A 14,560-nucleotide genomic window follows, 5' to 3' on the forward strand; every position below is an offset into this window, starting at 1 on the left:
ATCTCTTCAACATGGCTAGTGTTAGGCTCAAATAAGATTGCATATGTAGAACCCCTTGCAAACTCTGCAGCCTAAGTCATTATCAGCTGTTATTATTATTTTTTTTAATGATTTGCTCTACAACAGACTCATAGGCTAGAGAAATATGGAATGGCTTTAGTTGAGCCTCTTCATGGTACACAGCAAGAAAAGTAAGATCCAGAAAAATGAAGGGGATTGCTTGGGAATTAAACAGGACGTCAGCCAGGAAAAAAGAACTCAGGTGTCCTGATTCCTAGCACCGGAGTCTGTCAGATACAGACACAGCTAGGATTCTGCTGCCCTTATTTTCCCCTTCCCAAACTCTCCCCTCCTCCCAGGTCCCCAAGGGCACTCCCACCCTTCTAATCTAACCACTCAGCACTGAATTGTAACTTCACCACTACTTGGACTCCTCTTGCTCACCACACAAACTCATGTGGGTACCGGATCTTGCTGTGTCTGCCCTCACAGTGCATCCCACCCCACTTTCACTTCACTCAGAAACCCTCATTACTTCTCACGTGGATGATTAGAAGCCACTCCCTAATGGAACTTCCAGCCTCCAGTCTCTCCCCACTCCCGTGTGTTCTAACTGCTGCCAAATTAAATTTCCGTACACACCTAGCTCTATGACTTTCCTATTCAATCAACTCCAGTGGCTCCTTTTGTACCTTTATAATCAAACACAAACCCTACACAACCAGGCCCAGACTTTCCAGCCTCATTAGATTTTGCTCTCCTTTCAATCTAGCCAAAATAACCTATTCACTTTTCTCAAACACAACGCTCCATCATCTCCCATCTCCACACCACACCTTTGCATTACCCCCATGCCTGGAAAATGCTTCCCCTATCTCTCTGCTGCAGAATACCTAACTTCCTTTAATATTCCCCTTAAATTGTTAACTCCTTGAGGAAGGAACGCTCTTTCCTCTCCTTTTGTATCCCTAGCATTTAGTACACAGTGCCTGGCACATAGCAGATGCTTAATATTCATTGATTGACTGATTCATAAGATTCTGCTCAAGCATCATCACCTGCCTGAAGTTTTTTTTTTAATTCCCCCTACAACTACTAGTGTACTCTCTTCCAAACTACCTTTCACTTAACTATTTCATATATACTTATGTTTATTTATTTTATGCTATATACACACACACATATATAGGTATGTATTTTCATAGACATTTTTCTCCCCATTAGAATGTTACCTCCTTGCAAATATGAATTGCTTCATTTTTTATTTCTGCAGCACCTAGGAGAGTGTTTGGTCCATGGTAGGCATTTAATAAATCCTCATTGATTGATTGATATAGTTTATAAACATTTGGCTTATGGATAATTTTTCAGAAACTATAAACTGCAAAATGGGAAGGGGTCACAAGATGGGAGGAGGTCATAAGAATTAGTATCATAGACACAAAGCTGGAAAGAATGATTCTCAGAAGCGATCTCAACCCATCCCCTCAATTTGCTTTTTTTATTTTTAACTAAATTTTATTTTTTATTCAGATCTGGCTTCTCTCCCTTCTATTAAAAACAAAATCTCTGTTACCAGATTGTATGTTCAAGAAAAACCAATAATCAAAATCACACAAATATAGATAAATGATGAAAGGATGGATAGATGATAGATAGATAGATAGATAGTTATCCTTTGTTCTTCAAAAAGAACCAAAATGACATCACTATGTTAGAATCAAGTTTCAGTGTGTCCAGCTGTGGTATTAGACCAAGATGAGTGTGGAATGCTCTACCACAGGTCAGATACAAATAGTCCATATGAACATTTGAGGTAGCTTCTCCTACTTTGCACATCTCACATTTCTTCTGAGCTAATTCAATTCTGCTTTGCTCATAAAGCACAGCATCTTCTCTAATGAGGGCACGGCATATGGCATAGTTCTGTGCAGATGTGTGCCCCATCATATAATCAATTCTGAAGTTCTTAAGAGAGACCTTGAGGGTGTCCTTGGATCACTTTTTCTGACCATCTTATAAGCACTTGCCCTGTGTGAGTTCTCCATAAAATAATCTTTTTGGAAAGTGTACATTTGATATTTGAACAATGTGGCCAGTCCAATAGAGTTGTGCTCTCTGCAATAGAATTGGAATGCTGGGCAGTTAGTGCCTGGTATTCTATCCTGCCAGGTGATCTTCAGAATCTTCCTAAGATAATTCAGATGGAAGCAATTCCGTTTCCTGGCATGGTGCTGGTAATACTGTCCAGGTTTCACAGTATACAACAATGTATACCACAATGGCTCTGGAGACCTTCAGTTTGATAGTCAGTCTAATTCCTCTCCTCTCCCACATTTTCCTTTGGAGTCTCCCAAACACAGTGTTAGCTCTGGCGATGAGTATGAAAATCTCATTATCAATGTGGACATCCCTGGAAAGTATACTGCTGAGGTAACCCACAGCATTCAAAACTTCACCAATAATGATAGATAGATAGATAGATAGATAGATAGATAGATAGATAGATAGATGGATGGATGATAAAAATAAGACGGAGAGATGTATTTCAGTTTGTACTCTGAACTGAACAGGATAAACTCCTCCTTAGACAATGAGAAAAATGGAGTCCACAGAGATTAGTTAAAAAGAACCAAAAGTCAGGAATCCAGGTTCTGTGGCTCAAACCAGTGTATTTTCCATTGATAAAAAGAGATAATATTTGTAAAGCACTTTGCAAACTTTAAAACACTATATAAATGCTAGTTACTGTTATCGTTGTAATTATTACCATGTTGCCAGCCCTTTGTTCACTGCCTGTGGTGACATGGTTCCTTCCAAATCACTTACCTCATTGGACTTCAGTTTCCCCATCGTTAAAATGAGGGAGTTACCACATATGAGGAGGATACTTTATCTCTACAAATAGAGACCACCTCATTCAAGGTATGCAATTTTCTTCATTTCTTTCTTTTCTTTTTCTTGCTGAGGCAATTTGGATTAAGCGATTTGCCCAGGGTCCCACAGCTAGGAAGTGTTAAGTGTCTGAGGCCAGATTTGAACTCAGGTCCTCCTGACTTCAGGGCCAGTGCTCTATCTTCTGCACCATCTAGCTGTCCCTTTTCTTCGTTTCTTTTCATGGATGAATGGTGATTAGCAAATGCTAAGTAACTGTGGGGAAGATTTTTGAGAAGGCCTAAGGATCTGGAAGTCAATGAAATAGACCCCATGTTGCCCTAGATATTGTATCTATCTATATATATATGTATGTATTTGTGTGTAGCTCCCAGGAACCCTGACAATTCCCACTTTCTTCCCCAACTTGACGTTCAATTCAGTCATTTTTCAGTTGTATCTGGTGACGTCCTTTGAGGTTTTCTTGGAGAAATAGTGAAGTGGTTTGTTATTTTCTTCTCTAGCTCATTTTACAGATAAGGAAATTGAGGTAATCAGGGTCAAGTCATTTGCCCAGAGTCACACAGCTATTAAATGTCTAAGGCTAAATTTTATTTTATTTTTTTACATGTTGAAATATATATTAAATCCAATATATGTAAACATATTTATATAATTCTCTTGTTGCACAAGAAAAATCAGATCAAAAAGGAAAGAAAATGAGTAAGAAAACAAAATGCAAGCGAACAACACCAAAAAGAGTGAGGGTGTTATGTTGTGATCCACACTCAGTTCCCACAGTCCTCTGTCTGGGTATAAATAACTCTTCACAAGATCATTAGAACTGGCCTCAATCATCTCATTGTTGAAAAGAGCCACGTCCATCAGAAGTGATCATTGTATAATATTGATGTTGCTGTGTAGAATGATCTCCCCGTTCTGCTCATTTCACTTAGCATCAGTTCATGTAAGTCTCCCCAGGCCTCTCTGAAATTATCCCGCTGGTCATTTCTTACAGAACAATAATATTCCATAATGCCATAACTTATTCAGCCATTCTCCAGCTGATGAAAATCCACTCAGTTTCCAGTTTCTTGCCACTACAAAGAGGGCTGCCATTTTTGCACATGTGGGTCCCTTTCCTTTATTGAAGATCTTTTTGGGGTATAAGGCCAGTAGAAACACTGCTGGGTCAAAGGGTATGCACAGTTTGATAACTTTTTGAGCATAGTTCCAAATTGCTCTCCAGAATGGCTGGATGTATTCACAATTCCACCAACAATGCATCAGTGTCCCTGTTTTCCCACATCCCCTCCAACATTCAGCATTATCTTTTCCTGTCATCCTAGCCAATCTCAGAGGTGTGTAGTGGTACCTCAGAGTTGCTGAGACTAAATTTTAATTAAGGAAGATGAATCTTCCTGCCCCAGAACTGGCACTTTATTCACTGTGCCATCTACTTACAGAAAAGACAAGGTTTTCACAGATTTATTCTGTTCGGCTCCAGGGGGACAGTTATAGAGAAGAAATAGAAGTAACAGAGAGACAGATTTGTAAGGAAAACCCTCCTAATGATTAGGAAGCTACATGGACTACTCAAAAGGAGATGGGGGAATCCTCTTCACTGGAGGTTTCAAGGCTAGATGAGTGGTAGTGACAGTGGGGAGAATACTGGCTCTGAAATCAGAGGGCCCAGGTCATACCTTTGATACATTGGGCAAATGCTTTATCTTTCCAGTTTTCATCTAATGATGGGTTGAGCCAGATACTTTCTGAAGTATCTTCCTCTTTTTAAATTTAAAATAAGATTTTATTTCCCCCAATTACATATTAAAACAACTTTTTTTAAGTTTTGAGTTCCAAATTCTGAGGTGCCTAGATCTAAGGTTCTGGAGAAGAAATTGCATTCTGGATTCCAGAAATACATTTGAAAGCGCTTGTTGAGCTGGAGTGGGACGTCATTTGGGTCTGGAGTTGGGCTAGATGAGGACTTTGGAAATTCTGTGATTTCCTGCTTTGTCAGGCACTGGGCCCACCTCCCAAGCTGGTTTCCCAGCCTTTTCCCATTGCTACTCTCCCAGCAGCATCCCCAGGAGTACATCGGGATGAGGACTAACGTCATCCCCTCATCCACCCTTTGTAAGAAGCAGAGCGCATTGGCTCTCTGGGAGTCCCCCAGGGAGGGACAAGGAGGAAAGGGTCAAAGAGAAGGAGGAAAGGCTGCAAGCTGTCCCTTTTCTCAGGCCCCCAGGGGTCACTGAAGTAGGTGCCTCCACTTGGGCCTACACAAAGTTCAGAGAAGAGTTCTCATCCCCCTAGCTCCCCACCCTGCTTCAAGGCTCCCTATTGCTTCTAAGCCAAAAATAGAAACTCTTCAGGCTGGCATTTAAAGCCCTCCACAATCTGGAGGCAACTTCTATTTCCTATCTTACTTTCGCATTTTACCCCTCTGTGCTCAAGCCAGCCAAGCCTGCTTAATCCACCAGAACTCGGCTATCTCAGGGCCTAGAATGCAATCCTTCCTCACCCCATCTCTTTGAATTTCTTGCCTCCCTCAGGTCTCAGTTCGGGAAGGTCTTCTCTTCCAAGATGGCTCCTGGAGCTCTTCCTGATCCTGCCGATTGGTAATGCTCTCTCCTCCGAAAAGGGTTTGTACTGACTCATCTGGCTATGTGTTATGCCTTCCCTACCTGAGACGCATGCTCTCTAAAGGACTCGGCTGCTTTCATTCTTGTTTTAGATATGGCATGGGCCTTAATTAATGCTTGTTGAACTAAATTGAGGGTCATTATGAGAGAGAAATCTTAGAGACACTTAGACCAGTCCCCTACTTTACAGATAGGGAAACTGAGGCAGAGAAAGGAAAGTGACATAGCCAGTGAGTGGCAGAACCAGGATTAGACCAGGCTTCCTGAAAGGAGGAACTCTCACTTTTCTTCGAATCTCCAGGACTTCACACAGTACTTGGCATGTAGTAGGTACTTAATTAACGCTGACTGAGTGACCGACCAGGTGTCCTGGCTCTTTCATGTACAACTATGTTGCCTTTACCAAGGACATCCTGATGGGAGTCAGGGGACCTAGGTAAGGCGTCATCACTTCCAGTTTCCATAGTTTCTCAGGGCTTTTTCAGTGCTCTTGATAGGACACAATAACCCTCAGCTTCTGTCACCTTGGAAGGAATGGAGAGAGAAAAAGAAAGGAGAGAGGAAGAGAGGAGAGAAGGGAAAAGAAGGGAAGGGAAGAGGAGAGGGAAGGGGAGGGGAAGAGAGGAGAGAAGGGAAAAGAAGGGAAGGGAAGAGGAGAGGGAAGGGGAAGAGGAGGAAGAAGAAAAGCAGAAGGAAGAGAAGGAGGAGAAAAAGGAGGGAGAGGGGGAGAAGAGGAAGAGGAAGAAAAAGGTGGAGGAGGAGGAAGAAGAGTTGAAGGAGAAGGAAGAAAGGAAGAAAGAGTGGCTTTTTACAGGTTCTGTATCTAGGAAACGAATATATGACCACGTTCATGGGAAGAATTTCTCTATAGGATCAGTAATCACAGATCCAGCATTCTCTCCCCTAGGGATCCCCAAACTCCCCAGTGTAGCTCCCTTTTAAAACTGTCAAGGGAAGCCACCTACAAAGCACAGGGTGATCCGGGCTCAGGATCAGGTCCTCTGGGGTTTTCTCCAGGGCTATCAGCAAGTCTAACGGGAGAGGAGCACGCTTGTTTGACTTTAGCCATGGGCATGAAGCTCCAAAAGTGGGATTTTAGACGGAGACAGAGGTACTTCCCTGATCCAGAAGTGTCTCTGGAACCTTTCCCCCTTCCCTCCCACTGTGCTCACCCCCTCACCATGGATCCCGTCCATCAGAACACACACACACACACACACACACACACACACACACACACACACACACACACACACACACACCCCTATCTCTTTAAAAAAAAAAAAAAAAAAAAGCTCAGCCCACGGCCCCTGGCCCCCGCCCCCACTTCCTTCTCCCCGCCTTCCCCGCTATTATTAAGCTGCGGACAGCTGCCCGCTTCGGGGCTGGGGCTGGGACTCCCTGCAGGGGCCGCGGGGACCACCCCCGGGACTTCTCACTTGCGTTGCCTTTCCCACAGCCTCCATCCAGCCCGGCGGAGTCAGGTGCGGGGCAGGGACCGCCACCGCGAGCCTGGGGCAGCGCTCCCCGGGTCAGCCACAGCCAGCCCCAAGCTGAGCCTCGGGGCGGGGAGGCCGGAGAGCAGACTTCTTGCCTAAGGGTACCTGGATCCCTTGGCCTCCGCTTCACCTGGCCCTCGACCCTCGAGGTAAGAGCCGCTCCCTTTCCCCGCCGGCTCTCGGGCCCTCGGTCTCTCTCTTGCTCTCTGCTGCTCCTGGGGAGGGAAAGCCATGGAGTGGATGGACGTCGGCCGAGGTGACAGCCCCGGGTTCCTGGCCCTCTCCAAGGAGGACGACAGCCAGGAGTGACCCCATAACGTCCTCCTGTGGGTTAGGAGATTCCGGCTTCTCCTGGGGATCCCTCCCTCTCTCAAAAGTAGACCTGAAAAACTGAGCTCTCTTGGAGAGGACCAGGCCTCGGCTCAGGGGTGTCCAATCTATGAGAGTTCCAAAAGCCTGGGGTCCAGCTTCGAGCTGTCGAGTTCTCAGACCTAGGACCGCTCCCTTCCATCACCCGCGTGGGAGGCAATCTGTAGCCCAGAATACCTTACTCTCAACTCTGATTTCATGATAGGAGGGAAGACTCAGTTTTCAGGCAAACTGGACTACATGCTGTTCCCCCACCCCCCCAAACTAGAGAACAAAGTCAGAGTCATTACAAATGGTGGGAATTCCGATGAGGAAATTCCCTTTGTTTTCCCGGCGCACCAAAGCTGAGCTGACACAGAGAGGTTCTGGAAAGGTGGACCCCACCAGCACGGGGCCTTTCTCTGGGCAAGTAGAGGGACCCGAGCCCCTGGACCCTCCCTCTGCTCAGGAATGAGCTTCCCCAGGGTGGTTGAGTGGTTGTGGAGAATCCCTGAGTAAAGGAGCTAAGAAAGAGCTACCTTGTGCAAAAGGAAAGTCACCGGTTCATTGGTCATTTAGTTTCAGCCCTGTTTCCCTTCGGTGGGTAAGGAGCCCTTATCCCCACTGCTCCTAGCTGGCTGGCACGGCCCTCCCTGATGAGGGGGCTTCTCCATCTCTTCCCACACACAAACCTCTCTGTCCCAGGAAGGTTAAAGGGCTGTAAAGGGGGCTCACTCCCAGCCCAGCTGCGGTGAGTGGGCAGCATCTGGAGGAGAAGTGCTTTTATCCTCCAAGCCCCATCCCAGGTGCAGCTGAGCCCTGCTCACACGGCTTCCTCCCGTTACCTCTGGGAGGTAGAATTGGGGGTTATAAGTGTACCTGAGAGTCTTTCCCCTGTGTCCTCATTCTTTCTCCAACTCTCTGTTTCTTCTCACAGAGAAAAGCTGTGAAACAATGGGTGACTGGGGCTTTCTCGAGAAACTGCTAGACCAGGTCCAGGAGCACTCGACGGTGATCGGCAAGATCTGGCTGTCGGTGCTGTTTATCTTCAGGATCCTGATTCTGGGGCTCGCCGGGGAGTCCGTCTGGGGGGACGAGCAGTCGGACTTTGAGTGTAACACGGCCCAGCCCGGCTGCACCAACGTCTGCTACGATCAGGCCTTCCCCATCTCCCACATCCGCTTCTGGGTCCTGCAGTTCCTCTTCGTCAGCACGCCCACCCTGGTCTACCTGGGCCACGTCATCTACCTGTCGCGGAGGGAGGAGCAGCTGCGGCAGAAGAAGAGCGAGCTGGGCACGCTGCAGACCAAGGACCCCCGCGTGGAGCAGGCGCTGGCCACCGTGGAGCACCAGATAGCCAAGATCCCCGTCTCCGAAGACGGGCACCTGCGCATCCAGGGCGCGCTGATGGGCACCTATGTGGCCAGCGTGGTCTGCAAGAGCTTGCTGGAGGCGGGCTTCCTCTACGGGCAGTGGCGGCTCTACGGCTGGATGATGGCCCCCGTGTACGTGTGCCAGCGCCTGCCCTGCCCGCACCTGGTGGACTGCTTCGTGTCCCGCCCCACAGAAAAGACCATCTTCATCATCTTCATGATGGTCGTGGGGCTGATCTCCCTGGTGCTCAACCTGATGGAGCTGGTCCATCTCAGCTTCCGCTGCATGTGGCAGAAGCTGAGGGCCTCGCAGGTCAGGGGCCGGACAGGGACCTACCCCGCGGTCCTGGGCAACGGGGCTGGCAATTCTGGGGACCCCTACTCAGAGGGGATGTTCTTCTACCTCCCCATGAGCGAGACGCCCACGTCACCTCCCTGCCCCTCCTACAACAAGCTGTCCAGTGAGCAGAACTGGGCCAACCTGAATGCCGAGGAGAGCCTGGCCCCGCAAAAGCAGGACATGCTCCCTGGGCACTCTGAGGGCCCCTACCTGGCCCAGCCCCACCAGAGCGGGGACGACCCCCCCAGCCGCCCCAGCAGCTCAGCCTCCAAGAAACAGTATGTGTAGGGGGCCCAAGCCTTACAGAACCTGTAAGCAAAACTCTGGGAGCAGTGGGGAGGAGATTTCTCTCCGCCTCTTTTCTTGAAGGTGTCTCCCCTCCAAACCAGATGTGAGGGAAAGGAGGGAGGTAGCCCGGAACCTGAGGGCTGTGGACTGCAGAGCCCGGCTGCTCCGGGACCTCTGAGCTTCCCAGGGTCCTTTAGCAGAGCAGTAAGAGAGCTCAGATCGGGGCTCATTGACTATTCTGGGACCAAGAGAAGCATTTCCTGTCCTGGAAAGGCCTATGTAGACCCAGTTGTGGGTACCTGATGAATGGGTCAGAATTCCCAGATCGTATCTTTCTCTCCAACTCACCCCTCTCTCGCTGGAGGTTCTGGGGGTGATAACTGCACAGAAAAAGGGACCCACATTTATCCCCTACTGTCATAGGGGTAAAGGGAAGGGGGAGGATCTTGTCCTTTTAGGATTGAAGGTTTTTGATGTAAAAGTCCAAGGGAGCAGGACTCCCAAGTCATATTCCTCTCTCAAAGCCTTGGTAGATGTGTTCCATCATCCAGGGTCCACCCTGGACTCAGGTTTAAAAATATCTCTGGAGAAAGAAAGGTTGGTTTATATTATGCTATATTGGCCCAAAAGGGAGCCCCCTCACCCAGTATATATATTGGAGCCACTGAGCCTTAGTCAAAAACTGTGACTCCTTTATCTGTGTCTTCACTCCACCCTGGAGAAAAGGAGCTAAACCAGGGCTGGAAAAAGTGGGGTTGGGAGCTTTCCCCCCCTAATGTTCAGTTTTTTGTTCTTCTAAAATAAATGGGACTTGAATATGAGTGACAGCCTGTGTGACCTCATTTTATTAATGTTGGAAGAAAGGAGGGGATATGGGGAGGTGAGGTGGGGAGCAGATAGAGAGAGGAGTACATTCTTCCTCTTTACACCTGGTAACCCTAGGGGTAAGGTTACCTCCCTCAAGGCTTTGTCCCAATACTCTTTTTTCTCTTTGATGATTTCATCCATTTCTATGGCCTCAACCCTTTGTTTTCAGATGATTCCCAAATCTATCTCTATAGACAACTTTTCTCATTTCTAGATTGAGTCTACCTAGATGTCCCACTGACACAAAGCCTTCATCTGCTCAAATCTGAGCTCTTCTACTCCTATAAACTACTTTTTAAATGTTTTTTTAATCCTGCCCTTAATTCTCTCCATCCCCATTCCACACCCCACACCCAGTTACCACATCCTATTGATGTACTCTCCATCCATTTTTGTCATAGGATTATAGATATAAAATTGCAAGGAATGAACCTTAAAGCCCCCCATTTACAGAGGAGGAAGTTGAGTGACCTGCCCTATGTTCCTCCAGGGGCTAACTAAGCCATCAGATTTTGAGCCCAAGGCCTCTAAATTGAAACAAAACATTCTTTGAATTATCTCTGCCTCTTAATCACCTCTTGGCTGTCATGATTGCCACTTTAGCTCAGAACCTTGACTATCTCTCAGCTGTCCACCAATAGTTCTCTCCTTCTCCAACTTATCCCTTCTCCAAATTCACCTGTGAAAGGTAAACAAATGCAGATACACAGACACAGAGGAAGGGAAGCTCCCTCAGGTCTGTACCACCCCTGACCCCTTTTGAGACTTTCTGGTCCTTGAATCCACCATACTCCAGGACTATAGGACTGGGGAGGGGAGTGGAGGAGAAGAGACCATTGCTGCCCTTATTTAAGCCAAACCTGGACATTTACCTTCCATTTATCTCAAATGAAACAGTGGTTTTTCAAAAGAAATCTTAAAAGTATGGGATTAAAGACTGAAGCTTTGTTTTCCATTATATAAGGAAGTCTGACAAGAAAACTCCCTTTACCAATGTGTGTCAGCACATTCTCAGCAGAGAATTAGATCACTGACCCAATGTCTAGATAAGTGACTTGCTTGGGATCATATAGCCAGTATGGAGGAAAGGGGAGATTTTAGAGCCCTGGTCTTCCTGGAAACAAAGAATGAATCCAAAAGAGTTGAACTGCTTCCTGGGTCCTAGCTATAAAATCTGATTTTAGAGAATAACACAGCTTTCCCAATAAGCAGCCTTCTCCCTGAAACCTCCACTTTAGGGACTAGATTGCCTAACTGCAAAGCTGTCACCGAAATTCTTAGGGAGAATCCCATGGGGGGATTTCCCACTATTGCCTACAACACTCATTCAGTGGTTTTCCAGTAAAAATTGGTTTCCTTCCCTGATCCCAAATCACCAAGTTCTGTCATCAAAGGCTTCCCAAAAATCATGTTAACCCCCAGATGTATCCATCTCAGGCCTTGCACACATACATCCCAGTGATGGCAACACATCATCTCCAGGAACACTGGACAAATAGACTCTCCCCCACCACACTCCCTCACTGTCAAAGTTGCTAACTTATTGTATTCCTGACTATGTCCCTCTCCTGCTAAAAACAAAAACAAAAACCACCCTTTAGAAGCTTCCAAGTGCCTACAATAGGGCTTGACATTTTTATGTTATTGACCCCTTTGGCAGGCTGGTGACATCCCAGGTCCCCTTCTCCGAATAATATTTTAAAATGTATAAATTAAAATATATAGGATTACAAAGGAAAAAAGTTATCAACATATTTTGAAACAGTGTTATGGACTATTAATGTTCTATAAGAAATGATCAGCAGAATGATTTCAGAATGGCCTACAGAGACTTACATGAACTGATGCTAAGTGAAGTGAGTAGAATCAAGAAAATGTTGTACACAGCAATTATAAAATTTTGTGATGATCCACTCTGAAGGACATGGCTCTTTTCAACAATGCGGTGATTCAGGGCAATTCCAATAGACTTGTGATGGAAAGAGCCATCTGCATCCAGAAAGAGCACTATGGGGACTGAATGTGGATCACAACATAATATTTTCACCTTTTTTATTGTTGTTTGCTTGCTTTTTTTTCTTTTCTCATTTTTTTCCTTTTTGATTTGATTTTTCTTGTGCAGCATGATAAATGAAGAAACATGTATAGAAGAATTGTATATGTTTAACATGTATTGGATTATTTGCTGTCTAGAAAAGGAATAAGTGGGAGGGAGAAGAGGTAGAAAAATTTGGAACACAAGATTTTGCAAGGGTGAATATTGAAAACTATCTTTGTATATATTTTGAAAATAAAAAGCTATAATTAAAAAAAAAAGGTTTATACACCCCAGGTTAAATAACCCTTGAAATGATCTTAAAAGTTACTTAAAAATTTATCACCCTATGGATAAGTAAAAAAGAAAATAATAGTAATGAGAAATGATAGCAAACAATTATATAATTTTTTTAAGGTTTGCAAAGTGTTTTACAAATATCTCATTTTCTCACATAGAGTCAGTATTGGGACAAATCTAGCTTACTTGTTCTTTTAGAATTAAAGTTTTGCCCACAGGTGGATAAAATAACTGCTTTTTGTTGTTGTTATTATTATTGATGAGAGTTTTTATATGATAAAAACAGTTTACACATGTTACCTTCTTAATACTCACAATAGCCCTCCATGGTATATGCTATTTTTATCCCATTTTGTAGATAAGGAAACTGAGGCTAAGGGAGTCAAATGACTTACCCAGAATAACTTAATTGTTGTCAGAGGAAGGATTTGAATTCAGGTAGGGCTCATTAACATCTTCAAAACAATTCCAGTAACAAATAGTACAGCAGAATGACACATACTTCATCCTGTACTGTTTTTATTTCTCTCATTAGATCTCTATATTTAGAGACCTTTTCATTAGGAGATTACTTGGACATTAGGAGTGTTAGGTATGGTGACATCTATTAAAAATATCATTCTTAAAGTTTTCTAGGAACAATGTCACATCCAGCCAACTGTGGGCAACACTTTATTTTTCTGCGAAAATGCTCTGCCCCAGCAAAATTTATTTGTTGATTTCTCAAGGATATTTTGAGATCGGTATTTATAGTATAAGGATTTGTCACTTGTTAATTCCTGAAAGATAGCAAACTTCTGGAGTATAATTCTAGCTGCCATTTTGCATTTTGCTAACTAAGTGGTGGGCAATAAATGTTTTTAAGATGGAATGATACCTTGCACCATTTCCATCATTTCTTTGCATAATAATACTTGCATTCATCACTAAGTCCAGGCTCTTCAAAGATAACCCTTCTGTAATTACTGCTATTGAAGCACTGATCCTGAATTACCAACACAAACTCTTCCATTTCGATGAACAGATCTGTGTAACTCAATTATTTGTTTGAAACTTCTTTGTTAAAATATTTCATTTAAATACTGCCCATGGAAGACCTTTTAAATTTCACTATTGTCATTATCCTTATTAGTAATAATGATCTTATTATCAATTTCATCTTATTTAATGGCATTCACATAGAAACAGTCTTGGGTTAGTAATGTCATTTTTAAAATTTTAGTGTTTTGCACATTATTTTGGTAAATTAAATTATTGTTTTTTGTAGTTGAGGCTACAGGTGACACAATAGATAGAGTGCCAGAACTGAAATCAGAAAGAGTCATCTTCCTAAATTCAAATCTGATCTCAGACATTTCTGAACTCAATCTTGTTTATCTCAGTTTCTTCATCTGTAAAATGAGCTGAGGAAGGAAACGGCAAACCACTCTATTTTTACCAAGAAAACTCCAAAAGGGATCACAAAGAATTGGACATGACTGAAATGAATGAACAATTTTTGTTTCACAAGGAAATCTCTACCCAGGAAAATAGTGAGAAAACTCTGACCTATTCTCATTTTCCAGCTCATTTTTCTCCAAATTCCATGCAGACCCCACCTCTTTCCAACTACAGCCATTGCCATTCAATTCTATTCAATGCAACAAATATGTATTATGTGTACCCATTATGTGCAAGGCACTGTACTGGTAGCTTGGGATCAAAAATAACAAAATTTATGGAGAGGAGCTGTGTAGCAGGGAATACCCAGATAAGCAGGCACAATGCAATTTGAAATGGAAGAGAACACTTCCCACTGGGGAATGAAGGGAGGCTTCCTGGAGGAGCCGGCAACTGATCTGAGCCTTGAAAGGACAAGAAATCTGAGGGGCAGAGATTAGGAACAATTGTATTCCAGGCAAGGGAGTTCCTGGAACAGCAGCAGTCCAGTTGGCTGGAAAGTTGATGTAAAGGGGTGGGGGGGGGGGGATTTCCAGAAATAACTATGA

General features: G+C 44.5%; 1 protein-coding gene across 2 annotated transcripts; it reads left to right on the forward strand.

Moving 5' to 3' along the window:
• Window positions 1–5,220: 5,220 nt before the first annotated feature.
• Window positions 5,221–10,191, forward strand: GJA4 (gap junction protein alpha 4). 2 transcript variants are annotated; one of them, XM_051987641.1, is made up of 3 exons: window positions 5,221–5,522; window positions 6,982–7,170; window positions 8,307–10,191. In XM_051987641.1, the coding sequence occupies exon 3, from the start codon at window positions 8,324–8,326 to the stop codon at window positions 9,368–9,370; it is 1,047 nt and encodes a 348-aa protein (XP_051843601.1). In that variant the 5' UTR covers window positions 5,221–5,522; window positions 6,982–7,170; window positions 8,307–8,323; the 3' UTR covers window positions 9,371–10,191. The 2 variants fall into 2 exon arrangements, with proteins under 2 accessions (XP_051843601.1, XP_051843600.1); XM_051987640.1 differs by lacking the exon at window positions 5,221–5,522 and having other exon boundaries at window positions 6,800–7,170.
• Window positions 10,192–14,560: the final 4,369 nt, after the last annotated feature.

The sequence above is a fragment of the Antechinus flavipes genome, chromosome 3 (assembly GCF_016432865.1).
Source record: "Antechinus flavipes isolate AdamAnt ecotype Samford, QLD, Australia chromosome 3, AdamAnt_v2, whole genome shotgun sequence".
Taxonomy (NCBI): domain Eukaryota; kingdom Metazoa; phylum Chordata; class Mammalia; order Dasyuromorphia; family Dasyuridae; genus Antechinus; species Antechinus flavipes.

What these genes read in the sequence shown, in the direction of transcription:
- GJA4 (XM_051987641.1), top strand. Translation starts at nt 8,324, where the DNA reads ATGGGTGACTGGGGCTTTCTCGAGAAACTGCTAGACCAGGTCCAGGAG.